At 49.7% G+C, this 19,375-nt stretch overlaps 1 protein-coding gene across 3 annotated transcripts in view; it reads right to left on the reverse strand.

The window, feature by feature from the left end:
* Positions 1-14,164, reverse strand: part of BCAS1 (brain enriched myelin associated protein 1) — a 98,621-nt gene extending 84,457 nt beyond the window's left edge. For 2 of the 3 annotated variants that reach the window (XM_061127537.1, XM_061127534.1), the window contains exons 1-2: positions 14,026-14,158; positions 864-940 (exon numbers count right to left, since the gene is read on the reverse strand). In XM_061127537.1, coding sequence (XP_060983520.1) covers positions 864-935 — 72 coding nt within the window. In that variant the 5' untranslated portion in view covers positions 936-940; positions 14,026-14,158. Of the gene's footprint in view, positions 1-863; positions 941-13,193; positions 13,275-14,025 lie in introns of all 3 variants that reach the window. The other variant, XM_061127535.1, reaches the window with a different exon arrangement.
* Between the last annotated feature and the right edge of the window lie 5,211 nt (positions 14,165-19,375).

Genomic DNA, 19,375 nt, shown 5'->3' on the forward strand with positions numbered 1-19,375 from the left:
ACTCTCCTCAGATTCAGGAGGTTGCCCTTTGCTATTTTTCTGCTCCACGCCCACCCCCTCCATCGAGCTGTGGCGACCCCTTTCCAATTCTAGGTCACTGCTGGATTATTTTCTCTTCTGTTATTTATTGCTGACATTTAAAAAGACTACAGACATATATGTAGGCGTATATGTACATATATATATATACACATACAGATATACTCACATGGAAAGAAAAAAAGAATGTGTTACCCGATGTCATTTTCGTAATAAGTGATACCGCTCGTAGTCGGCATTAACTTAATATTGATTATACGCTAAGTACTTTGCATATCTCATCTCATTTTGCTAACACTATTAGTAGTTAATATATGTTAATAAGTGCAGAGAGAGAAAAAAAAGCTAAGAGACGAAATACCCATCTTTTGGAAGACTTTTCTTTACTTTATATTTTTGTAACAGTTCTGTTTAAAAGAAGCTTGTGTTTGGAAGTTCCCTGGATACCGGGGTTGTGATGACCAAGAAACACCTCCAGATATTGCCGGTGGCGAGGTAGAACCACCCACAGCTGAGAACCACCGGTCCAGACCCGCCTGCACCTGTACATCGGATGGATGGGAGTCATCACCATGGAGACTCAGGTTCCACGGGCCCCCATCCCTGCGATTTCTTGTTCCCTGGGCCTTGAGTGGGGCCCTAAGAGCCTCCACTTTTAACAGCTCCTCGGTGGGGTGTGGAGGTTTGCGTCCCACTGAGCAACCCCCCGGAGCAGCAGCGGCCGCATCGCTCGCCCTGAGGAGCCCTGGGCAGGCTCCTCCTTCTGCCGTCATCCCGACCCTCCCGACCAATAGCTAATGACGCAGGGACCGTAAGGACACCACCTTGTGAGTGTCTGCTTCCGGGTCATTCTCTTGGCCTTCAACTCTTTGGGGAACACTCATTTGGTTACCCATTGTTCCTGCAACAGAGAAGAAGAGAGACACAGGGAAAATTAAAACCCAAGAGAAATGGGAGTCTCACTTCTGCCTATAAACTAAGATGCAGAGACCTGCCCAGTCACTGTGGGAGTATTATCACAAGCACCAGGGAGACCAATTGCTCATGTCTATTTTGAGGAATGAGGGAAGATTTGGGGCTCATGAATTCAACAGAACTAAAGTCAAACGCAGGAGCTTCACTGGTGGTCCAGTGGTTAGAACTCCACACTTGAGCTGCAGGGGGCACAGATTCCATCCCTGGTTGGGGAGCTAAGATCCCACAAGCTGTGTGGTGTGGGGAGAAAAAAAAAAGTGTAATAAAGATTTGGGTAGTTTAGTCGCTGAGTCGTGTCCAACTCTTGCAACCCCATGGACTATAGCCCGCCAGGCTCCTCTGTCCATGGGGTTCTCCAGGCAAGAATACTGGAGTGGGCTGCAATCTCCTTCTCCAGAATAGAGTTTGGGGACCTGAGAAAGAGTGGATACGTGTGTATGTGTGACTGATTCCCTTTCCTGCACAGCAGGAGGGAACACAACATTGTAGAGCAGCTACACGCCCATAAACTTTCTCACAATTTCATTATTTGTTTTAGGCTCTTCTGGGTCTCTGTTGCTGCCCGGGCTGTCCTCCAGCTGTGATGCCCCGGCTCCTCCCTGCAGTGACTTCTCGTGTGGCGAAGCGTGGGCTCTGGGGCACGCAGGCGTCAGCAGCTCGTGGGCCGGGTACGTTCAGCTCCCTGTCTCTGGGCAGGCTCCGTAGTTGTGGCACATGGGCGCGGCTGCTCTGGGGCGTGCGGGATCTTCCTGGACCAGGGATGGAACTTGGGTTCCCTGCATTGGCAGGCAGGTTCTTTACCGCTGAGCCACTAGGGAAGACCCCTAAAATTTCTTTAAAATGCAGTCCCAATTTTCAACTGCTTTTCATTTCTGGGGGAATGTTATCATATGAAAAGCATATTCCACGTAGATATCATTTTCTTCCTTCTTAGCCACTCACAGCTATTAGATCAAGGAGATTTTAGAATGGGGACAGTTAAAATGACATACAATTTTCAATAGTCTCTGATCCTCAACTAAATTAAATCCTATGTGAAAACCTCTTGTAGCACAGGCATTTTTTCATAGCACTTAGCACTATGTGTAATTATATCTCTATTTGGCTATATTTTCATTCATTTATTGATTCAACAAATGTACACTGAACACCAGCCCTGCACCATATGCTGAAGCAGACACGAATTAAACAGATGAGCCCCTTTGACTTCACGGAGTTGAAATCTGTTGGGTGGACGGAGAATAACAAAGAGACAGTAAATACACAAATCAAGTCACGTCCCATAGCTCAAGGCAGCACGTGCAGTGGTGTTGAGCATAGACCCGGAACAGGACAACCTGGGCTTGAAGGCTCTCCCTGCCCCTCACTGCTGTGTGCCCTTGGATGAGTTAATTAGCCTCTCTGTGCCTCAGAGGGCTGCTACAAGTACACAATGAGTTAATGCTTGTGAAGTGGTTAGAACAATGCGTGACTCTTCATGAGCAGTATAGAAGTGTTTGTTAATCCAAACACATAGGGTTCAAGGCTATGAACAAAAACGTAATATGTCTATTATTATATATGAACATTAAAGGGGGCACACAAGAGGGCAGGAAGCGGCAGCGCTGGATAGGATGGTTCTGGAATGAAGTACAACTGACCCAGACTTAACTCTGAGGGCAGGGCAGAACATTTAACTTGCATCTCCCTTCCCCATTAGCTGTAAGCACCATGAGGGCAGGGACTGTCTCTCTTGACCCACCATTATATCTCAGCACTGCGTCTGCACTGATCAGGTGTCAAATGATTGCTTATCAGTTGGGTGGAGGGAGTAATTATTAGTAACAATCCCTCACCCCAGCACTGAACTAGGCCCTAACCCTCTAGAGCCCCGTGACAGCACTGATGGCGATAGTTCACAGCCGTCCACGCGTCCTCAGCTCCAAGCTCTGTTTCCAAGAGTGCGTCCTGGGCCGTCTCGTGTGGCCCTGCACACCCGCGTGAAACGGGGTCACCATCATGTCACGCTAGCCGAGAGGAAGCTGAGTCACAAGGAGGTAAAGTCACTTTCCAGAGGCCAGCTGGTCAGAGACGGCAGAGGGAGACGCCTGCACGGGCTGCCTGTGCCCCAGCCTCTGAACGTCCCCACGGAACTCCCTCCCCCGTGGAAAGCGGGGAACCGAGCCTCCCGAACGCGCACATCTGGAGAAAGGCCACGTGAGGTCTTGACCCAGAGGATGTCTGCTTCCAGAGCTGCGGCTCTTTCAGTCCCCCTAAGCTGCCTTACTAGTTAAAAGCTGCTTTTTTCACGCACATAAGTGATTCCAATGTAGCCCTTCTCCAAAGACCTGGCTCCTGACTCTTGGAATAATAGCCAGGGGTTTTAATTCCTGGCCAAACGCAGTCAATGCATCTCCAAGGATTTCCATGGGAGGAGACTTGAGTAATCAGAAATTTGGGAGGCCACAAAAGGGCTTTCTTGGGGGAACCTGGTAGATATCAGAATTGGGATTTTATATATAAAATAACAACAGGGCATTACAACAGGTAATAAAGCTGAGCAGTGCTAAAACATACAGGACCCCTGTTATGTTGCAATATTTTTTATTTATAAAATCCAAGATATCCACACTCCCAATAGGCCATCACTTCATCTATAAATGGGATACTATGAAAATAATACTGCATATTCAAGGCCAGGGTCAGCAAATGACAGCTGGGGAACAAATCCAGTCCGCCGCCTGTTTTAGGCTGGCCTATGTGCTAAGAATGGGTTTTACACTTATAAAGGGTTGGGGAAAAAAATCAGAAGAATCATAGATTGTGACACATGAGAATTATATGAAATTCAAATTGTTGTATCCATAAATAAAATTCTTTTGGAAGACAGCCATGCCCATTCATTTATCTATAGTCTACCTACAGCTGCTTTCATGGACTGAGGCAGAGTTGAGGACTTTCAATAGAGACCATATGGCCTGCAAAGCCTAAGATATTTACTGTCTGGCCTTTTCTAGAAAGTTTATAGGTTTTGCTTAACATCAGCCTCAGTAACATATACTCATTTTGCAAACAATGAGATTGAAGCAGCTGAGGGATTAAGTGTTGCCCAAATTAAGACTGACCAGGAACTGAACCCACTGTGTATAAAAATAATGACAACTCTAGCAACGACAGTAATGATGAGACAGTAATAGTAGGAGCTTCTCTGGCGGCTCAGTGGTAAAGAACCCGCCTGCCGGCGCAGGAGACACAGATCCGATCCCTGGGCCAGGAAGGTCCCAGGTGCCACGGAGCAGCTAAGCCCGAGCCCCACAGCTGCTGCAGCCTGGGCTTTAGGGCCGGGGAGCAGCAACTCCCGAGCTCACGAGCTGCACCTCCTGGAGCCCTGACCCCCGAGAGCCCGAGCTCTGCGTCACGCGGAGCCACCGCAGTGAGAAGTGTGAGCCCCACCTGGAGAGCAGGCCCCTCCGGGGAACCTGAGAAAAGCTTCACACAGCAACAGAGGCACCCGGCGCAGCTTCAGTAAATAACATCATGTTTGAAAGACGGTGATATTAATAATGGCCTTGACCAGACGGATCTTTGCTGGCAAAGTAATGTCTCTGCTTTTTAATATGCTATCTAGGTTGGTCACAACTTTCCTTCCAAGGAGTTACTTCCTTACTAGTTAAAAGCTGTTTCATGGCTGCAATCACCATCTGCAGTGATTTTGGAGCCTAGAAAAATAAAGTCTGACACTGCTTCCACTGTTTCCCCATCTATTTCCCATGAAGTGATGGGACCAGATGCCATGATCTTAGTTTTCTGAATGTTGAGCTTTAAGCCAACTCTCCTCTTTCACTTTCATCAACAGGCTCTTTAGTTCCTCTTCACTTTGTGCCATAAGGGTGGTGTCATCTGCATATCTGAGGTTATTGATATTTCTCTAGCAATCTTGATTCCAGCTTGTGCTTCTTCCAGCCCAGCGTTTCTCATGATGTACTCTGCATATAAGTTAAATAAGCAGAGTGACAATATACAGCCTAGACGTACTCCTTTTCCTATTTGGAACCAGTGTGTTGTTCCATGTCCAGTTCTAACTTGCTTCCTGACCTGCATACAGGTTTCTCAAGATGCAGGTCAGGTGGTCTGGTATTCCCATCTCTTTTAGAATTTTCCACAGTTTATTGTGATCCACACACTCAAAGGCTTTGGCATAGTCAATAAAGCAGAAATAGATGTTTTTCTGGAACGCTCTTGCTTTTTTTGATGATCCAGTGAATGTTGGCAATTTGATCTCTGGCTCCTCTGCCTTTTCTAAAACCAACTTGAACATCTGGAAGTTCATGGTTCATGTATTGCTGAAGCCTGGCTTGGAGAATTTTGAGCATTACTTTACTAGCGTGTGAGATGAGTGCAATTGTGCAGTAGTTTGAGCATTCTTTGGGATTGCCTTTCTTAGGGATTGAAGTGAAAACTGACCTTTTCCAGCCCTGTGGCCACTGCTGAGTTTTCCAAATTTGCTGGCATATTGAGTGCAGCACTTTCACAGCATCATCTTTTAGGATTTGAAATAGCTTAACTGGAATTCCATCACCTCCACTAGCTTTGTTCGTAGTGATGCTTCCTAAGGCCCACTTGACTTCACATTCCAGGATGTCTGTCTCTAGGTGAGTGATCACACCATCGTGATTATCTGGGTCGTGAAGATCTTTTTTGTACAGTTCTCCTGCGTATTGAATTGATGCTTTTGAACTGTGGTGTTAGAGAAGACTCTTGAGAGTCCCTTGGACTGCAAGGAGATCCAACCAGTCCATCCTAAAGGAGATCAGTCCTGGGTGTTCATTGGAAGGACTGATGCTGAAGCTGAAACTCCAATACTTTGGCCACCTGATGAGAAGAGCTGACTCATTTGAAAAGACCCTGATGCTGGGAGGGATTGGGGGCAGGAGGAGAAGGAGATGACAGAGGATGAGATGGTTGGATGGCATCACCGACTCGATGGTCGTGAGTTTGAGTAAACTCTGGGAGTTGGTGATGGACAGGGAGGCCTGGCGTGCTGCAATTCATGGGGTTGCAAAGAGTCAGACATGACTGAGCGACTGAACTGAACTGAATATTAATAATAATAATGTTATGGTTTAATTGCTAAGTCATGTGTTAGTCACTCAGTCATGTCTGACTCTTTGTGAACCCATGAACTGTAGCCCACCAGGCTCCTCTGTCCATGTGATTCTCCAGGCAAGGACACGGGAGTGGGTTGCCATGACCTCCTCCAGGGGATCTTCCTGACTCAGGCATCAACCTGTGTCTTCTGCTTTGGCAGGCGGATCCTTTACTGCTGAGCCACCAGGGATGTCCCAATATAATAATAATAACAAATTTGGTGAGTGCTCATCACCTGCTGGGAAACTGTCCTGAGAGCTCCATGTGCCAAAAATGAGTTCACTCCTCACAGCAAACCAACAAGGCATTTCAGTTCAGTTCAGTTCAGTTCAGTTGCTCAGTCGTGTCCGACTCTTTGCGACCCCATGAACCGCAGCACGCCAGGCCTCCCTGTCCATCACCAGCTCCTGGAATTTACCCAAACCCATGTCCATTGAGTCGGTGATGCCATCTAACCATCTCATCCTCAGTCGTCCCCTTCTCCTCCTGCCCCCAATCCCTCCCAGCATCAGGGACTTTTCCAATGAGTCAATTCTTCACATGAGGTGGCCAAAGTATTGGAGTTTCAGCTTCAGCATCAGTCCTTCCAATGAACACCCAGGACTGATCTGCTTTAGGATGGACTGGTTGGATCTCCTTGCAGTCCAAGGGACTCTCAAGAGTCTTCTCCAACACCACAGTTCAAAAGCATCAGTTCTTCGGTGCTCAGCTTTCTTTATAGTCCAACCCTCACATCCATACATAACCACTGACAAAACCATAGCCTTGACTAGACGGACCTTTGTTGGCAAAGTGATGTCTCTGCTTTTTCATATGCTGTCTAGGTTGGTCATAACTTTCCTTCCAAGGAGTAAGTGTCTTTTAATTTCATGGCTGCAATCACCATCTGCCATGATTTTGGAACCCCCCCCCCCCAAAATGAAGTCAGCCACTGTTTCCACTGTTTCCCCATCTATTTGCCATGAAGTGATGGGACCGGATGCCATGATCTTAGTTTTCTGAATGTTGAGCTTTAAGCCAACTTTTTGACTCTCCTCTCTCACTTTCATCAAGAGGCTTTTCAGTTCCTCTTCACTTTCTGCCATAAGGGTGGTGTCATCTGCATATCTGAGGTTATCCTCTCAGGGGCGCTGGCTGAGAGGAGCTACCCCACGCCCGAGGTCAGGGGCAGCGGCGGAGAGGAACAAGGCAGAAGTATCATCATTCTAATTTTACAGATGAGAAAACGGAAATTCATAGGTTAAACGCCTCGACCAAGGGGACTTGCAAAAATGTATACACAGTAGATGATGTCTCCATCTAAAATCTAGCTTTTTACAAAATTAAAAATAACTTACCATTGGGCTTACAAACTTTCAAAGCTCCTATTATTCAATTTACATTTAATTCAATTTGGGAGCTAACTTCAATAAAAATGTTTGAGGTTATAAAAACATCTTTGCCCTGAGAGAGGTGTCGGGTGTGCAGATAGGAGAGAAACTTTCAACCCGCAAGAGTTTGGGTTCCGTATCCTGACCATTGCAGGTTTTAAGGCGCCTCTGGGGCAGTGTCGAGGCCAAATGGCCTGAAAGAAGGAAAATCCACTTGCACGTCTTTTGCGGGGACAACTTGGACTCAGATAACATTGGTTTCCGCCAGCAGTTACAACATACGTGTTGTGAAATTGCTTCCGCCTTTCAAATTTTGCGAGAGGCCAGATTTTCATGAGCCGAAAACAAACGGTTACTGCCACCTATCGGTCAACGTCAGTATTGGCCGAAACAAACGCACTGGGCCTGCAGCGCGCGTGCTCGGTCCTGTCCGACCCCGCGACCCCACGGACGGACGGCAGCCCCCCAGTGAGGTCAAAATGTCCGGGGACATCAAAGGAAATGCTTTCACGTTTAGCGGTTAAACCTTCCGTTAAAGGTTCGCAAGACCATGGCGCGTCCTTTTGTGCCCCAAAGATGCTGCTGTTTTTAGTCGCTCAGTCGTCTCCGACTCTGCGCGACCCCAGGACTGCAGCCCGCCAGGCTCCTCTGTCCATGGGATCCTCCAGGCAAATTACTGGAGTGGGCTGCCATGCCCTCCTCCAGGGGGTCCTCCTGATCCAGGGATCGAACCTGCGTCTCTCACACTGCAGGCAGATTCTTTACCAGCTGAGGCCACCAGGGACCCGCCCCAAAGGCGGTACAGCTAATGAGGCGGTAGCGTTGATCACACCCGAGTGGGGACCTGCCAGCGCTGGGACCTCTAGGTGGAGAGCAGTGCAGTCAAATAAGGGCGCGGGCTCTGGGGACTAAACACCCAGGCGGGCGTCCCCACCCAGCCGCCCACTGAATGAGTGACACCGGGCAAGTTACCCAGCCTCACGAGGCCTCAGTTTCCCCTTCTGTAAAACGGGGATAATAAGGGCACACACTCAAGAGGCTGCTGTGAGAGGTCAAGGCACTAGTAGACAGAAGCTGCCCCAAACAGGGTGTGGCACGCAGTGAAGGTGTACCCTGAAGCTGATCTTCATGGTTAGAAGTGTCACCATGATCCCCACTGATACTTTCAGAGTCGTCTGATACAATCGGCTAAAGAACTCGGCAGCACTGCTGATTTCCGTGATCATCTCACACAGTCGGCTAGGGATCCTGGATCTGTATTTTTAGCAAATGCACACAGGTATGGGGGACTGGGTTGGAGAGCAGCACCCAGGTTGTCCTGGGGATGAGGACATTCTGGGGAGGCAGAGCCATCCTGTTTTAGCCAGGAAAGTCCAGGCAAACCAGGATGAGTTGGTCACCATGAAAGCCATGTCAGGGACTCTGTGAGGCAGGAACCCTTTTTATCCCCATTTAGCAGATGGCAAAACTGAGGCTGCAAGTGGTCCAGACTGGACCATTCCTGTCTGTGATGAAGTTTCCTCCAGTCTCCAACAGAGGAGAAGAATAAATCAGGTGATGCATTTTTTTCCATCAAGAAAAACATTCTTTGAAAGAGCTAGGTTTTTATTTTGGAAAAAAAAAAATGAAGGTGACATCAAAATGCCCTTTCGTGACCTGATGGTGTGCATTGTTTTGTTCTTATGAATGTCCTTAAATCTGACATTAAACACAAGTCTCCATATGGCAGAGAGGTTTGTTTTTGAAATTAGACTCAAGGGCCTAGCATTCGGAGAACGTGGGCCAAGTCTTTGGCTGGGGGTCATTCAGATGAGAAAGTCTCCTTACTTCTCCTTTTCCCACCTCTGTAACTGAGGCCAGTCTTCAAACTGTTACACATTCCAATCCCCACGGGAGATTTTAGTCCCCGTGTCCAGGCCCCCGCCAGACCCATTCCATCAGAACCCCTGGCTGGGGCCTGGGCATCAGAATATTTTCGAGATCTCCAGGTGACTTCCACGACGGCAAGGGCTAAGAGGTGCCATCCTGGACATTTTGGGGGAGTAAGGTTCACTTGGGCCAGGGACTCCCCCAGATGCTGACTCCCCTGGTACGTGGAACCAGGGTCCGGATTCTCAGAGAGAGGAAGGGCTTTGGCTTTAAAGGTCCACAAATCACAGCCAGCTCAGGGAACCTGAAAATGTTTGCAACCCTTTCAAAGCACTCTTTTTTTTTTTTTTTGGCCAAACTGTCCACGTGGCATGCAGGATTTGTTTCCTGACCCAGGATCGAACCCAGGGCATGGTAGCGATGGTGACAAATCCTAACTACTAGGCCAATAAGGAACTCCTGAGGGGGGCGTTCTTGTCCCCATTTTACAGACGCATCACCCGAGTCCAGAGAGCCTGAACTCCTTGTCTAAGGTCAGGCTGTGAGCTGAACTATGTCCTCCTCCAAAGTCATGTGTCAAAACCCTAACCCAGCATGACTGTATTTAGAGATAGATTAGAGGAAGTTATAAGGGTGGGGCTCTAATCCTAAGGATTAGCAGCCTTATAAGAGAAGACACCCAAGAACTTGCTTCCTCTCTCTATTATGTGAGGACCCCACAAGAGGGCAGAGGTGTGAGGGCTGCAAGCGAGGAAAAGCACTTCCACCAAAACCAGAATTAGTTAGGATCTTCATCTTGGATTTATTAGCCTCTTGGGTTGTGGGAAAACAAATATCTGTTGTTCAAGTCACCCAGTCTATGGGTTGTTTGTTTGTTTGTTTGTTTTTTGTTATGCAGCTTGAGCTGACTAATACAGATCATCAGCTAGTAAGAGGGAGCATCAGGGCTTAACCCTTAGCAGCCTGGCTCCACAGTTCAAGCTCTAAACTTTTCCTTACTCTTACTGTCTCTTCTGCCATATAAGTTATGCTAAATTTTATTAAGTATTTGCATATAATGTAATACAACATACACTATAAAATACTTATTGCATTTCTATTTTTGCAATGAGAAATCAAAATCATAACTAGTCAAGGAATATGGCCAGATCTAAAGTGAATAAAAAATTGAAAAGTCATCAATAATCTTTGGAAAGATTTAGCCCAAGGGCCTGGCAGCAGTCAGATGAGAAAAATGTTAGTTCTTACTATTTATTTCTCTTCTTAGTGTTGTAATCACATCAGCTCTGTTTTGACCCACAAGTGAATTCGCCATTCTGGAAAGTTTCCTTTGGATTTCTCCTCATTTACTCCGGTGACTGGTGTTCAGGCAGCCTCATTTAATGTAATTAATCAATTAATCAATTTTAGAGAGTTTTAACTGAATGACTTTGACATGTCACATTGATAAGTTTAAGGTGCAACATGTTTTACTTTGATACATTTATATATTGTAATATGGTTGCCAATACAATGATATTTACCATACGATGCAGTTAAATGTCTGTATTCATTTCCTGTGGCCTCAGTCTCTAAGCTGCTACTCCTTACAAGGTCCTTCCCTTAAACACTCTTGTCCCCGCCCACCCTTCCACCACTGACTCTTCATTTAGTTAAAAGTTAACAATGTCCTCCTTCTCCAAACAGATCAAACACCAAAGGTGGTACCAGCTGCCTTAGAGAAAGAGCATTTCTGCAGCAGCCTTGCCGGCAGTTAAATGACTGTCAGATGGAGGAGGAGGTCCTCAAAGGGCGCAGTGATGACAGAATTAGTCACCGGGTAAACAGAAACACCTTTGATCAATGTAGTGGAATGTAGGTAAACTGGAGGCCCTTCTCACCACCCCTGAGGGTGGTGCGCACAGAAGCAGGCTGGCATGCCCAGCAGAGCAAGCCCTCTGCCCGCAGCTCCAAAGACAGGGTCGAGGTGAGTGAAGAGAACAGATGTGCCAGGCCCCGCAGTCCTGCACCGCCCATGGCCCCCGGCTCCGTGCTGGAGCTCGAGCTGCTGTGTGCAGAGGCTGAAGGCCGGTCCTCTGCGCCCCCAGCCCTGTGCCCTGAGCCCTGCGCCCGAGCCCCGGTGTGGGGGTCGGGGGGGGGGCTCCTTATCAGGGTGCTGCTGAGTGTGTGAGGCGGTCTGGGGACTGAGGTGCTGCTACTGGAATCCCTTCACCCATCGCTGTTCCTGGAAGGCTCGGAGCTCAGTGTCTTGTCCCGAGTGTTGCCCCAAACATCTTTAGGCTGGTAGTGATAGCAGGCAACATTAGCCGCAGCCTCACTATGAGCTCGGCAGGGTCAGGAGTGGGGCGGGGCAGGAGAGGCGTCCGGGCGCAAAATGCAAGGAGGCGTCCCCTTCAAGGTTGGGCAGGTACGGTGGGCGCCTCACAGTGAGTGCCTGCCGGCATTGCCCCTGCAAGCTGCCCAGGGCTGGGCACTCGACTCACGCTGTCCCCGTTTTCTCTCATAGCGGCCTGTTATTCCCCCATCACGCAGATAAGGAGACTGCAGCTTGACGATGCAAGCCCTTCACCCCGAGAATGTAAACCCCTTGGGGGTAGGTACCCCACCTATCCTGCTTGCACAGAGTGTGCCCTGATTTAATGGATGAAGGAGTGTAAGGTAACCCTGATCAGACAGAAAGTTCTAGTGAGGCAGAGCTCAGGTTGAACCTGGTTCCATGGGACTCAGGCACTCAGACCCTTCAGGCTGCCCAGCCCAGCTCTGGGCGGCAGGAGAAGCTGCTGACACGGTGACTCTCCACGGATGTTTAAGCCGCCAGCGGCTCAGGCGGGCCTGCAGCAGCAGCCCCCGCCGCCCTCCCGGGCCGTTCCCAAACCTCTTTGTGCGTCCCCATCGTCATCAGAAGCCTGAAGCACATGTCTCTCCCTACAAAGACAACCCTTCCTGAGTTTCAGAACCCTCTGGGAAAAAACAGCAACCCTGATTTGGGACTCCTTCAACTGAAAACCATATTCACAGGGCCCTCCCTTGGTTTTTATTTAGGGGCAGAGCAAGGATTATACGACTTCCCAGGTGGCTCATTGGTAAAGAATCTTCTTACCAATGCAGGAGACGCAGGTTCAATCCCTGGGTCTGAGAGACTCCCCTGGAGAAGGAAATGGCAACCCTCTCCAGGATTCTTCCCTGGGAAATCCCATGGACAGAGGAGCCTGGCGGGGTACAGTCCATGGGGTCGCAAAGAGTTGGACATAACTGAGTGATGGAGCGCACACACACACTCACACCAGGATCCATTCCCTCTAGGCCTCCAAGGCAGCTCAACTCTAGCAGGGCATGATGAGAGTGGGGTCAGACACCCTGGTGCAAAATTTAAGGGGGCACCAGAAAACTCAGCCATCAAGATAAATTATATATATATATAATTATAATTATATATTTATATAATTATATATATATATATATATATATATTTCAATAATATATTATCTTAAAAAACCAGAATTAATGCTGGGACTGATTCTTCACAAAATATGTGGTTACTTGGTTCATTGTGGATGTTTTTGCATTCACTGAAAATTTTAAAAATATTGCTTTAAAAAATAATTTATCTCAAAGATGGAGTTTTTTTTTGGTGTCTCTTAAATTCTGCCCCCAAGGAGAGGACAGAGCCTCACTCATCTCACTGAAGTCGGCTCTGATGGGAGCCCAGTTCCCTTCCATGGATCCAGGAGTCCCTACCCACCCCTCCTCAACCTCATTTCCTAATGTCACACGGAGATGACAACAACAAGAAAAATAACAGCTAATACTCATTGAGCACGTCAGTAGGTGTCCCCTGCCTGGGTCCCCTCAGCTCTCGTGGATGTCACTTTGATCTTGAGACTATTAACTTGCCTGTTTTACAGAGGAAGACACTAAAGCTCAGAAAGTGAAGTCACCCACCCCAGGGCGCCTAGCCGGTTGGTGGCGGGGCTGAGACTGGATTGGGCATCAGTAAGGCTCCAGACCACCCACTTTTTCATCACCAGGGCTGTTCACAGCAATAAGTGGAGTTTCTGAGGGCAGTGCAGATTCTGGAGTCTGCTGCTGGGATCTGAACCCTGCAGGTGCCTCCAGGGGAGGTCTTGAATGTTAAATAAGAATTTATGTCAAGAGCCAGATTCACAAAAGTCCCTGGGGGAGTCCTTCTCCCTATCTCCCTCACCTCCTTAGGCACTGCCCCTGGACACAGGCTCAAAGCTGGCTCTGAGTTCTGACGGTGGTCCCCCAAGCACGCAGCATACCCCTCCATCCGCTGACTTTCCCCCCATACCCCTCCATCCACTGACTTCCCCCCCAAGTTTACACTTGAAATGACACACAATGGGTCCATGCAAACAGGAGTTATTTCTGCTGTTGTGAACTCAACACTGCCCACATTATCACTGAATCCTTGTATCCTTTTAGGTAGGGCTGTCTTTGGGTCCATTTTACAGACGGTGAAACTGAGGCCCTCACAGACCCAACGCCACTCCGTGACTCACTGGCAGAGCAGGGTCAAGCTCAACCCTCTCTGGCCTCTGGCTTCTACAGTTCATCGTCTGCAAGTAACGAATAATGAAGAACAAGCCCTCCGGCCGCGCTGAAGAGCTCTGGACGCAGTTACCTGCCAGCCCCGTGGGAACGCCTGCTGTCCTCGGTGCCTCCTGGAGCTGCGTCCGCGTGGAGCGCCGTGAGTCCAGCTGCCGCTGCCCAGGGCCAGGCTGCCAGCTGAGCCGGGCCCCTTGCCCTTTGCTTCCTCGTCCGGAGCCCGCTGGCTGAATACACAGGGCAGGCAAACACAAGCCTGGGTGGAGCCGCCCCTCCTGGACCGCCCTGGAGGAGCAGGTTCTCTTCCTGGATCCGGGCTGGCCTCGCCTCTCCAGGAGAACCCGAGCTCCCCATTGCTCTTGTGCTGACGCCTCCCTGGCACCATGAGCGTCCTGCCCTCACCGGCTGCGTCTACTCAGGCTGACCGGGCAGCTCGCTCCCTTCCCCAGTGACCACGGGGCCTGGGGAAAGCCGGGAAAACACGTTCTGTGAGGTCGTGCAGTTCTGCCTGCCTTTCACCTTCATTCTTTCTGGAACACCACTGAAGGGGGAGGAACAGCATCTCACCCCCCGACAGCCTCCAGTCAGGCAAACATCCCTCCCTGAGGCCTGCGGGTGCCGGAAAGCAGGTAACCGAAGGTGGTGTACTGCTCTGGAGACAGAGCCTGGCACTGGAAAGGGCACTCTTCTTCTCTGCAAGCTAGAAATTCAAGATAGGCCATCTAATGTATTTAATTCCAGCAAGGATGTTTACTCTGGCATCTTAGAAAGACACATGCAGGACAGTAGGAGAGCCTGAATACAAAGATAACGAGGGACTTCTTTGGTGGTCCAGCGGTTAAGACTCCACACTTCTAAGGTAGGGGGCACAGGTTCGATCCCTGGTTCAGGAACTAAGATCCCATAGGCCACACAGTCAAAACAAAAGCAAAATCACGATGGCTATGCTGTCAGTTATGCAGCTCTGCAACTATACCAAAAATCACTGCATTGTGCAAGTAAAGCAAGTGAATGGTATGGTGTGTAAATTATAACTCAATTTTTAAATTTTTAAAAAGGGTAACAAACAAAGGCATCACCGACTCAATGGACGTGAGTTTGAGCAAGCTCCGGGAGTTGGTAATGGACGGGGAAGCCTGGCGTGCTGCAGTCCATGAGGTCGCAAAGAATCAGACACGACTGAGCAATTGAACTGAACGGAACTGAACAAAAGAAAATAGAGACATGAGAGTGGGTGTACTGAACGGGGCTTAGACCACCGGCCAGTGTGTGTGTGGGTTTATAAACGGGGCTGAGACCACCGGCCAGTGTGTGTGTGGGTTTATAAACGGGGCTGAGACCACCGGTAAGTGTGTGTGTGGGTTTATAAACGGGGCTGAGACCATTGGTAAGTGTGTGTGTGGATTTATAAACTTGCTCAGATGTGGGTTTGAGCTTCCTAACAGCCCGTGCAAAAGGGGAAACGTGATGAGTTATGTTAGTCAGTGTTCTTGAGAAAACATTCCAGAGAAATAAAACCAGTAATTATTGTGGCTTTACTCATTAATATATGCATCCAGCAACCATCATGAATGCTTGTCAAGCACCAGCTATATACAGGCCTATGCTTGGAGGCCCTGCCCCCACCTGCCCTGGCCCATTGTAATTAAACACAGAGTACTGCAAATAAACAGTCACAGAGTGGGATCCTCATCACGAAACAAAAGCTGAGGCTGCTAGGAGGCAGAAGCAGGGAGAGCTAGAGAAGGCCCCTTTCAGAAAGCCCCATTTAAGGAACAGAAACACTGTTGAAATAAATACTGAATTCACAACTGGATGTGCCATAATTAGGTCTATAAACTGGATTCCAGCTCCGCACTGTACCTTTAAATCTGGAAGGTAATAAGCCCGATTGCCAAGTAGTCATCAGGCATGCACAGCATGCCCACACAGACAAAAGCACGGAGTCAGGCGGCCTGTGGGGCGAAGGCCTGGGCTCCCGGACCCCAGGCCCACGGCGGACCCCAGGCCCATGGCGGACCCCAGGCTCACGGCGGACCCCAGGCCCACGGTGGACCCCAGGCCCACAGAGGGCCCCAGGCTCACAGCGGACCCCAGGCTCACAGTGGATCCCAGGCCCACAGAGGACCCGAGGCACCCCAGGCTCACACGAGACCCCAGGTTCACAGCAGACCCCAGGCTCACAGCAGACCCCAGGCCCACAGAGGACCCCAGACCCACAGAGGACCCCAGGCACCCCAGGCTCACAGCGGACCTCAGGCTCACAGCGGACCTCAGGCTCACAGCAGACCCCAGGCTCACACCTGACCCCAGGCTCACGGTGGACCCCAGGCTCACAGCGGACCCTAAGCTCACAGCGGACCCTAGGCTCACCCCACGCCTGACCAGCTGCTGAGTGGGAGCCAGCGGCTCGCTCTCCCCTAGGCCTCGGTCTCTTCCGCCCCTCCTGGCTACGGGTGCTTTTGTGTTTATCGTGTGCTGGGTTTTGTGTCTCTGACACCCAGATCCCTGCAGAGCAGGGTTCCCGCTCCCTGCTGCAGAGGAGGGGCTCAGCAAGCCGTCCCTGAATGGACCGGCTCCCCCGTCGTTATTTGTGACAGGCAGTGCCCTGTGGATGGCGTCTTACCACGAAGAAGCATCATCTAGGCAGGGAGCGTGTCTGGTCTATCACAGACCCTCCCCGAGTGTTACTGAGGAGTGGTCCCATGGGCAAGGCTGGCTCAGTGATGGGCAGGACCTCATGCAAGAGGAAAATCCAGAGACCCTTGTTCTAAAAGCAGGAAATAGTGCTGGGAGGGGTGCTATAGGGCTTCCCCATGGTGCAGTGGTAAAGTATCTGCCTGCCAATGCAGGAGACACAGGAGACTAGGGTTTCATCCCTGGGTCAGGGAGATCCTCTGGAGGAGGAAATGGCAACCCACTCCAGTCTTCTTGCCTGGGGAATCCCATGGACGGAGGAGCCTGGCGGGCTACAGTCCATGGAGTCGCAGAGTTGGACATGGCTGAGCACGCATGCAGAGGTTCTAAAACAGAAAGCATTTTCCTTTCTCCCACAGCCTCTCACTATGTGTTATGCATTTTACCTACTATTCTAAGCCAGCAAAATGGAAATTTTCAGTTATTAGCCTGAGTTTTACCATTCAATTTTCTACCATGCAATATCGGTTTTAAATGCAATGAACTCCTTCTCAGAATACCCCAATTCACACAACTCATATTCCTTTTTTACCAAAACAGAATAAATGCCACACAGACGGACTTGATCGTAGATGTTGCTTCGAGGCACTCACGCACTGTACCCGCACTGTCTCCTCTCAGCTGGCTGAGGAGTAAGGGCAGGTTGGGGGGAAAAGAAGCCACTGGCTGCTTCATCTTTCCTCCTCTTAGCCATCCCTGCAGGGAGGGGGCATGAGGGAGAAGGGGTACCGTGGGTTCTGCTGTTTGCGCTTCTTAGAACGCACGGCCTTCTCTCTGCTCTGAGATCGTTTCCGATTATGAATGGACACCGAGGCTGCTCAGGCTGCCAGGGCCCCTGCAAGCTCGGTTGCAGCCGTGACACACTTCACTTCTACTCACCCTGAGGCTGCTAGACGCCCACCCGCCAGGGTCCACGGGGACCTCCGGCCCGTGGGCGCCATGGAGACCTGTGAACGGGCAGCAACCAGCAGTGGGCGTGGGCACGGCATGTCCTTCCTTCATACACACACCGCCCCTTTGCCATCAGGCTTTTTAAAAGACTCTTTTATTTTTTAGCTTCACAGCTAAAAAATTTATTCCTCCCACCCTCTCCTTCCCCCGCTGTGTCCACAGGCCCTTTCTCTATGTTACAGTTCACTCTTGATGTTATATCTTCTACGGGTCTGGGCAAATGTACAGTGACATATGTCTGCCACTGAAGTGTCATACAGGATAATGTCACTGTCCTAAAGACCTTCTGTGTTCTTCCTATTCATCCCTCCTTCCCCTAAACCTTGGGAAACTGTTCATCTTTTTAATGTCTCCATAGTTTTCCTTTTCCCAGGACGTCACATAGTTGGAAATACAGTTTGCAGCCTTTTTCAGATGGGCTTCCTTCACTTTGAAATATGCATGTAAGTTTCCTCCATGTCTTTTCGTGGCTTGCTAGCTCATTTCTTTCTGGCTCTGGATAATATTCCATTGTCTGGATATGCCAGTTTATTTATCCATTCACCTTCTGAAGGACATCTTAGTGACTTTCAAGTTTTGGCCATTACACACATCCACATTCAGGTATTTGTGTGAACATAAGATTTGCAATCCTTTGGGTAAATGCCAAGGAGTGTGGCTGTTGCATCACATGGCATGAGCATCTTTAATTTTATAAGAAACTGCCAAACCGTCTTCCAAAGCGGCCATAGCGTCTCCCACCCCTGCGACCATCTGTGAGCGCGCCTGTTGCTCACACCCCCCCCAGCATTTGACGGCTCGATGCTCTGCCCTGGCTTTTCTGACAGGTGGTCCCATCCAATCCTGCGTCCACAACGCAAGTTCAACGATGAAACTGTCAGCTCGAGATGGCGACTGCAGAGCCTTAATCCAGGCTCAGGGCTCCGGCTGGGGGCAGCGGCGCGTTCACAAACTTCTGGGGGGAAGAATCTACTTCTGAGTGTCTACCCGGCAGGAGCCGCTCCCAGGCACGCGTGCTTCAGCTGCTGCTCATCGCCACGTCTCATGACCCCTTTCTCCTCCTAATCTCCTTTCTTTACGCTCTCCACCCCTCCTCAAATATTGACGCAGTCATGAAGCTGTCGGCTCCTCTTATCAGACTGCTTCCCTGGAATGTGGACGGGGGTGGCCCCTGTGTTGAAGATTCACTGGAAATCTGCAGCCTCTTTGACACCTTTTCCAGGCCTCCCCCAGCCAGAGTGGCAGACACTGCTCCTTTCTACACGCAGGGCTCTCCCGACTCACTCTGAGTCAACTTCAGCCCTGCTTTTGATCACTGTCCCGGAGAGGGGACCCACCCGGACATTAGAGTGTAGTCATGCGTGCTACAGAAAATCTAAGATACACCCTGCCTTCCTGTGGCCACCTTCACTTGGCATTTTCCAGGTCACTTTCTTCTACGTTACCTGATATATGTGCGTGTGTGCTAAGTCGCTTCAGTCGTGTCCAAATTTTTGCAACCCTTTGGACTGTAGCTGGCCAGGCTCCTCTGTCCATGGGATTCTCCAGGCAAGAATACTGGAGTGGGTTGCCACGCCCTCCTCCAGGGGATCTTCCAGACCCAGGGATCAAACCCGTGTCTCTTAACGTCTTCTGCAGGACAAGTTCTTTACCACTAGTTTCACCTGGGAAGCCCAGGTTACCTGCTATGCTCCTTAGTAAAATCCCATGACATGAGAAGTACCCACTTGGGTAAGGAGGAAACAAAGTTTCAGAGAAGACACAAGTCTTGCTCCAAA

The sequence above is a fragment of the Dama dama genome, chromosome 23 (assembly GCF_033118175.1).
Source record: "Dama dama isolate Ldn47 chromosome 23, ASM3311817v1, whole genome shotgun sequence".
Lineage (NCBI taxonomy): Eukaryota > Metazoa > Chordata > Mammalia > Artiodactyla > Cervidae > Dama > Dama dama.